The 8,622-nt window shown below is 41.7% G+C and overlaps 1 protein-coding gene and 1 non-coding gene across 2 annotated transcripts; one reads left to right on the forward strand and one right to left on the reverse strand.

The window, feature by feature from the left end:
* Positions 1-1,071: 1,071 nt before the first annotated feature.
* On the reverse strand, positions 1,072-1,590 carry Cetn1 (centrin 1). Its single transcript, XM_047526951.1, has one exon. The coding sequence runs from the start codon at positions 1,588-1,590 to the stop codon at positions 1,072-1,074; it is 519 nt and encodes a 172-aa protein (XP_047382907.1).
* A 6,405-nt stretch (positions 1,591-7,995) lies between these two features.
* Positions 7,996-8,072, forward strand: Trnad-guc (transfer RNA aspartic acid (anticodon GUC)). The gene has a single exon. It is a non-coding gene; the product is annotated as a tRNA-Asp (tRNA).
* The last annotated feature ends 550 nt before the right edge of the window (positions 8,073-8,622 follow it).

Raw genomic sequence — 8,622 nt, forward strand, 5'->3', positions numbered from 1 at the left:
TCCATTGATCTTTCCAGGAAGATAAGTAGCTTAAAATGTGTCAGAATTCCCCACCTCCCACCTTTTTTGGTGGTGGTGGTGGACCTGGAGATCAAATCCAGGGAATGTATTAGATTTTTAAGACGTTTTCTAAACTAAGATCTTATGTTTGTAAATATTTACTTTAAAAAAATTATTAGCCAGGTGTGGTAGTACACACCTGTAATCCCTGATGCTCAGGATGGTGAGGCGGAGGCTGGAAGATAACAAGTTTGAGACCAACCTGGACAACTTAGCAGGGCCCAGTTTCAAAATAAATGGTTAAAAAAATATATGGGTGATGCTCAGTGGTGGAGCACCCCAGGTTCAATCCCCAATACCAAACATACAAAAAATCGTTAGCTTAATCTCATAAACAAGTTATAATTTGCTTGGATCAATATGAAATTTTATTTTTATTCTGTAGCTTTGGTCTACATATTGGCCTAGGATAACCCTCCGTGGATAATTATAGTCATTAAATGAGGACCCATTTGCATTTGATGAAGCCAGGGAACAGTCTACATTGCCCGGTTTACTACCTCCCAAAGGCAAGCCTATACTTTAAAAGTGTCTTTTCCTGAGCTCAGTAAGTTCTTAAGTGTCCATACTGTTTTTCTTCAAACCAGTATTCAGTTAAGTGACAAGCAACGGCTTGAATGACCTGCTGGCAGATTCCACCTCGTCATGCTAGAACACTAACTTGAATCTAGGGAATGATAAAGGAAGCAAGATCATTTAAGACCACCAAAGAAGTGACACAGGAACCACATTTCTGTTTGTCGGAAGAAGCTGCCCTGTTTAGTTTGATGGGTGTCCTGCAAGGTAAGGCAAGTGGTGGGTGGACCTTCAGGGCCCTTAAGTTAACCAATGGTACTGAAGATCTGTTTTTGGGGGGGAAAAATTCAGGTTACGGAAATCTTTAAAATACTATAACTGATGCTGAGGTTAGAAATCCATCAAGACAATCGAGAGCGGAAGGGAGGGAATTCAGCCGCCGTCTTCCAGGTTGAGCAGGGAACCTCGTGAGTCACCTGAAGTTTCGAGCCGACTTTAATAGAGGTTGGTCTTCTTCATGATCTTGAGAAACTCCTCCTCGTTCACTTCGCCGTCCCCGTCGCGGTCCGCCTCGTCGATCATCTCCTGCAGCTCCTCGTCCGTCAGGTTCTCCCCCAGCTCGGCGGCCACCCGCTTCAGGTTCTTGAAAGAGATCTTCCCGGTTTCGTCGTCGTCGAAGAGCCTGAAGGCCTTCAGGATTTCCTCCTTGGTGTCTTTCTCCGACATCTTGTGGGTCATCACGGCCAGGAAGTCGTTGAAGCTGATCTTGCCCGTGCCCTCCCTGTCCACCTCGGAGATCATTCTCTTCAACTCCTCCTTCCGGGGCTCGAAGCCCAGCGCCCTCATGGCCACCTTCAGCTCCTTCACGTCGATGGTCCCGCTTCCGTCGGCATCGAAGAGGTCAAACGCCTCCCGGACTTCTTGCTTCTGGTCTTCAGTGAGTTCAGGCTTCGGACCCACTTTCTTCTTCTGGCTGGTGGAGGCCAAGGTTGGCTTCTTGAAGCTGGAAGCCATCCTGCGGCGGTTGTTACCGTGACGTCACCGCGCCTGCGCTCGGGCGCCCCCTCGCGGAGCGCGGGGCTCGGGCTCCCGCGGCTGCCAGCGCGCCGCCAGACCCCGCCCAGCCCGCCGCCAGACCCCGCCCAGCCCTGCATCCGCGAGCTGTCCCTTCCACTGCAGTCCACGGTTGCCTTGTTTTATGACCAGTTTCCTTGACACCTGAGCTGGCAAGAACAGCCTGGAACCACAGTTGTCTTCTATAATTCATTGGTGCTTGCTGCTGCTTTTTCCAGGTCGTTGGTTTGCATCTACAGGACTCCTTTTATAAATGTATTTAGGAATTCTTTGCTTCTTATCCATACAAACTTAAAAAAAAAAAAAAAAATCTTGATCTGAGGTTACCCAAGGGCAAATTTAGGATAATCAAGATTGAGTTTGCTCACTTGGCATTAAATGCAGTGCAGAAAAGGAGAAGGAAGAGAGAATATTAAAAGTCGTACCACGTGTTCAAATCCACATAAATGGAAAACAGATAAAATGGAAAAAGTTATGAATAAAATTCGTAGAAGTTTGTCTCCTGACATATGTTCAACCATAATAAAATTTTTCTGGCATCTTCTCAAATATGAAATGTAATATCCAAATGTATGATTTACTTTTAGTGTTTCAATTTGACATAAGCAGTATAATTGTACTGGAATAATGGTCCAAATTTCATTCATGAGGCTTTTGATTTGAAAGGAGGGGAGTTCTGTATTGTGTTTTTTGTTTGTTTGTTTTACTTTGTTTCTTTTTTTGTTTTGTTTTGTTGGTTCTAGGAATTGAACCCAGGGGTACTTTACCACTGAACTAAATACTCAGCCATTTTTAGTTTTTATTTTGAGACAGGGTGTCACTAAATTACTGAGGCTGGCGTGGAACTTGCAATCCTCCTGCCTCAGTCTCTCCCCAGTCGCTGGGATCAAGAGGCATCTGCCACCAAACAGGCATTCTTTTCTTTTTTGTTTTAAACACTAACAGCACTTTTTTTTTTTTTTTTTTTTTTTTTTTTAATTGTACTGGGGATTGGACACAGGGGCAGCTACATCCCAGTCCTTTTTATTTTCCATTTTGACACAGGTTCTGGCTAAATTGCTCTGGCTGTCCTCAAACTAGCAATCCTCCTGCCTCCGCCTCACCAGTTGCTGGGATTACAGTGTTGGCCATCACACCCCATCCTAGCAGCATTTTTATTGTCACAGTTTGTCATCCAGTCAGGGCTGTACTAAAACCCACTCTGGTGACCCTCATTTGACAGTGGATAAAAGAGGAGAAGATGCGGGGACCCAAAATTACTCCTGGAAATAAGGGTGTTCTTCTGTAAACCAAAGGAGAGAGAAAAATGAAAATTAAGACAAGTTAACTAACAAGTCCCTACAGGAATTGCCATTAGAATTGCTCTGTACTTCTTTAAGCAGTAAAAAATTAAAAATTTTAAAACTTTAAAATATAAAGACTGCTGACTTTAATTTTTAGCCATCTTTGCCAAAAAACTCAAATATCAATTTATTGCTACTTAATCTGTTTCAACAGATGGCAGTTGGAAGAGGTTTTTTAAAAAATATTTTTAGTCATAGATGGACACAATACCTTTATTTATTTATTTATTTTTATGCAGCGCTGAGGATCAAACTCAGGGTCTCACATGTACTAGGCAAGGGCTCTACCACTGAGCCACGACCCCAGCCCCTGGAAGAGGTTTTATTAAAGAGTTTTTGTATCTCCAGCATCTAGAACAGTACTTTAAACAGTGTGGATAGATTAATAAATTTTCATTGAATTAATGTATGATAGTTAATATTAGTCCTAAAATACCTTCTGAATCATCAAAATAAAGTAAGCAAATAAAACCCAAAGTATTAAATATGATTTATGGCCACATGGTGCAGGCCTATGATACCAGAGACTCTGGAGGCTGAGGTAGGAGGATCACAAATTTGAGGCCCACCACAACAACTTTGTGAGATCATGTCTCAAAAAGGAAAAAGGGCTGAGTATGTAGTTCAGTGGTAAAGTGCTCCTGGATTAATCTCCAATACAAACAACAACAACAACAACAACAAAAATTAAATAAATGATGCTGGAAGTGTTTCACAAACTGATCTTTTGTTTTAATTTGTGCTCAGGTACTGATTACATGGCATGGGTTTTTTGTTTTATGTTGTGTTGTGTTTGTCTTTGTTTTTGCAATGCTGTAGGTCAAAGCCAGGGACTCTGCATGCTAACAAAGTGCTATTCCACAGAACTGAACCCCTGGCCCCACAAGGCATGTTCATTTAACCATATGCCATTACTTGTCCCAGTTTATATGTGATAGTGGACAGGGGACCTGGACCTAGGGTTTCTAAAGGCCAAGGAAGCTTACCTGGGCCCTCCTCTCTCTTCACTTGTTGAAGAGATTCAACCCAGAGTCCACTGGCAGGCAGAAGCTACAGCTGCTGATCTCCTAGCACTATATGTCCTCTTTCCTTGCTTACTGCCATATCAAAAAGCCTGGGACCTTCTTCCAAGTCCATTCCTTGTTATCCTTGTGACTTTAGGAGAGTCACCAAATCTTCCAGTCTCATTTGAAGCATCTGCAAAGGAGGCATCAAATTAAAACTCCCTGTAGTATTTTCAATGAGACTATCCTCAAAAACTCTAGGGACAGGACCCCAGTAGGGCAATATGGGACTTGGGGCTTGGTAATTGTTAGTTCACTCTCAGTTCCTTCCAGACTTTGTGCATTTCCTTTGACACCCACCCCTCTTCTCATATCCAAGCCAAGCTATGATGTGTTGGGAAAAACTGAAGGATAGAAGCTGCCTTATATAGAGACATTGGGGCCAAGTTGAATTCAAAGCAAACTGGTTGTCATAGTTTCCAGATGTGTACAATCAGCAGTCACAATAAAGGGCCACCAAGAGCTCCTTTCCTAGAAAATAGTGCCCTCAGTCAGAGTCAGCTCTTGGTGGGGAGTTACTCTATGTTCATAATCTAAACTCTGACTTAAAAAGGAAAGGAAGACTCACATTTATTGTGTGCCTAGCATTGTGCCTGGGCCTCCCATTTTTCATCTCATTTCATCCTTGCACATTTCCCATTTTGCAGGGTTTTTTTTTTTTTTTTTTTTTTTTGGTGGGGATGCAGGTACTAGGGATTGAACCCAGGGATGCTTAACCACTGAGCCACATGAGCCACATCTCCTGAGCTGCTGGAATTACAGGCGTAGGCCACCATGCCTGACTTTTTTTTTTTTTTTTTAATGAGGCACAGAACAGGTTTGTAACGCCTATTCAGTGGTACACAGCCAAAACATGTTGCTCTGGGATTAAACCTTGTCTGTTTGAGCCCAGTGCTGAGGTTTTGTTCATTAGACCATGCCACCTTCTCCGAATGTTGACGTTATTACCAAAACATAGTATCACTGGGAAGATAGGATGCTAATTTTCTTCCTTAAATCCAACAGTAATTAAGCATCTTGCTTTAAAAAACTAAAAAGGAATTCCTAGGATCCAGCACAGCGTTCCAAACTGGGGCAAGTCAATAAGAGAAAGTGTTAACCAATATCTGACCACAAAGGCAGGGTTCATTTTCCTACTTGGAAATGTGGAATCAAATAACAAGACCAAGCATGGACTGAACAGCGAAGAAGACTTTTATTTTGGCTAGAAATAGGAGAAGTGGGAGATAAAATGGCAAATCAACTCCCTACTTTGGGGCATGGGGACGTTATAAATATAGGGTAAAAGAAACAAGGGGGAGAAATAGGCTAATAAAGGGAGGAACATTCATGTATTTTCTGGGAATGAGAGAAAATTTTCTGGGAATTTGAATACTTTCCGTTTCTTTTATATTTCTTTCTGTCATGGCAATTATCAACTGTCACAGCACCAGGGGGTGTGTCATTTAGCACACAGATGGGATTATAATCAAGTTAGAGGTTACCCAGGTTCGGTTTAGCAGCCATCTCAGATCCAACCAGTTTCCACCAGTTCAACTGAAGAAGGACTTCTGGCCTTCAGGTAGACTGTCCTTTAAAAGATTAGGTTCGTGCTGGGCATGGTGGCACATGCCTGTAATCCCAGCAGTAGTTTGGGAGACTGAGGCAGGATGATTGTGAGTTCAAAGCCAACCTCAGCAATTTAGCGAGGTCCTAAGCAACTCAGTGAGACTCAGTCCTAAATACAAAAAAGGGTTGGGGATGTGGTTTAGTGGTTAAGTGCCCCTGGGTTCAATCCCTGGTACCAAAAAAAAAAAAAAAAAAAAAAAAATTAGGTTCAAGCAGAAATTCATCTAGGTCACATAATCAGTACAAGACTAAGGCAGGTTAACAAAAGTGTCATATCCTTGGTATTTATATTTGTTCTTACAATTCTGCTTCACTCTATTTCCTGATTTTATCTCTATGTACAAGTTAGTGGAAAGCAATCTGGGTTAAAGTGTCTTTGGTTGGCATTAGTGTGAGTTAGCTTCATTACTTTAAAGTCACTTTATTTTTTGTACTGGAGATTGAATCTTGAAACAGGGACACTTTACCGCTGAGCTACATACATGTCCAGACCTTTTTTATTTTATTTTGTGACAGGATCCCACTGAGTTGCTTAGGGCCTTGCTAAATTGCTGAGACTGATCTCAAACTTGCAATCCTCCTGTTTCAGTCTCCTGAATCTTTGGAATTACGGACATGTGCCACCATACCAGTCCTTTTCAAATTCTGATAAGAATGATAGAGCCAGGCTGGATTTAGTGGCACACACTTGTAATCTCAGCAACTCAGGAGGCTGAGGCAGAAGGATCACCAGTTCGAGGCCAGCCTTGGACACTTAGAGAGGGCCTAAACAACTTAACAAAACCCTGTCTCAAAATAAAAAAATAAAAGGGCTGGGGATTTGGTGAGTGGTAGAGCGCCCCTCGGTTCCAGTATCTCCCCCCTAAAAAATATAGGAAGTAAACAAAATACTTGGAAAATTAATAGATACGTGTTAGGTATGAGTGTCTTTTTGTGTTTTGTGCTCAAAATTTTTGTACCACAGTTTCCTAGGTAATATGTTAAATCAGTAGTTGATTATCTGAGAAGAGGATAGGAGATGGTTGTTTAAGTTCCTTTGGTCATGGAGACTTAACAGCTGGAAGGAGGGAGGGAAAGGATTGGAATTCCACAAAAGGACCTGAAGTCTGTAGAGACCAAGAGAAAGGACCCATGCAGCTTGCTTATGCTGATTATTTGGCTTTCCATTTGACTTGCATGGCATGAAAAAGGTGAGGCTCAGGAGCCTTTTAAAATTTAAGTTGCACTCAGCACATTCAGCAAATTCCAGGTGCCACCCAAGGCAGAAAACACAACTAATAAAGCTCCTTTATTGCTGCCTATTTACTTTCCAACAAATTCAGAACAGAGAAAATGCAAATGCTTGACACTGTTCCTACATAAGCAGGATAACCGTGCTGGGACTGCGAGGGGGAACCCCAAAACCAACTATTTATTCTTAAGTATGCAGAGTCATTTATAAGAAATGGACTCAGCAGCAAAAGTTTTACAATCCCGGTGGTCCCTGAATGGGAACATGAAGTCAAATCCAGTGACTCAACCCACGCTTTTTTGGCAAGCCCAGGAATAGATTTGTGTCCTGCCAAGCGCTACATGATTCCTCATTCCGTGAACCCCAGGAATAAAGAAATAACCCTTTCAAATACAAAAACAGACTGTGTTTTATAAAAAAGAATTTGCCAAAATTTCATAGTTCCTCAAACTTTCACCCAAATACTCCTAAAAGCAAGGGAAAGATGAAAGCAGTCTCCTGGGATCCAGGAAAACATTTGGAAGAAACCTGTAACAAACTATCTTTATCATCCTGTATTTTATCTCTTTAAAAAGTGAATTTTGCTTCTGGTTTCTAATGCATTTGCTGATTCTATTAGAGTGTCAAATGTCTGATCATTGAGCAAATTTGATCCCCCCCCAAAAAAAAAAAATGCACAGTGCTTATTTTGTGACTTTCCAAGAACATAAGGAGGTCATCCAAGACTCTATCTTTATCTATCTATCTATCTATCTATCTATCTATCTGTCATCTGTCTGTCTATTCATTTATCTATGTATCTATCTATTGGTAGATAACTAGATATCAATAGACACACACATTTATCTATATCTATCTCTCTATATATTTTTTTACCTTATATGTTTTAACAAACACAGAGGTGGGATTTACTGTGGGGTCTGATCTACAATGAAGATTTACCCAACCAAGATCCCCTCCACTTATACTTTATTTGGATTTGGGAGTCAAAGAAGAAAGTAGAGAAAGAAAGGGTTTGAGGTGGGGAGGAAGGAAGAGAAATGAATCTCCAGAGCATTTTGAACTTGAAAGGTGGAGTAAAATGAAATATATTGGGGCTGGGGATATAGCTCAGTTCGTAGAGTGTTTGCCTGTCAAGCACAAGGCCCTGGGTTCAATCCCCAGCAGCAATCCCCAAAAAAGGAAATATATCTCTCCCTCACTCCTTCAATTCTTGGAGCCCAGATCAGCCCAAATTAAACATTGCTTTGATGGAAAGAAACTGAAAAAAGACACTATCAATGTTGATATAAACTCAAAACAGAAATTTGTCGGATTTATGATGCTGCAGTTATAAACACTCTGAAAGCAGTTTGCAGAGGACCCACTAGGTACAGGCACCCAGTAGAAAATGCAGTAGCAACGGGCCCTGGAGTGTCCTAGCTGGATTTCCAAATATCTCATAGGCTGCTGTTAGTTACCCTTTGATCCACCCTCTTTCATTCTTCAAGGGCCCTTGGAACTTCAGCATCTGAAGGCTGATTCTGAGGCTGGTAACTGAAGAGAATTTTCCGCTCCTTAGAGGTTGAAAGGTCAGAGCCCACAGGAGTGTTAGGTGACACAGAATGAGCCAAGTGGGCTGAGTGATAAGGGCTGAGGGTGTACTGGGGGATTAGCAGTGACCTGGAGAGTCTGTTCCTTTTTAAAGATATTGAAATTCAAATTAAAAAGCCAAAACAAACAAAAT

Source organism: Sciurus carolinensis, chromosome 15, assembly GCF_902686445.1.
Source record: "Sciurus carolinensis chromosome 15, mSciCar1.2, whole genome shotgun sequence".
Lineage (NCBI taxonomy): Eukaryota > Metazoa > Chordata > Mammalia > Rodentia > Sciuridae > Sciurus > Sciurus carolinensis.

Excerpts from the sequence above, each read along its gene's own strand:
- Cetn1 (XM_047526951.1), bottom strand. The coding sequence starts at position 1,590 with ATGGCTTCCAGCTTCAAGAAGCCAACCTTGGCCTCCACCAGCCAGAAG.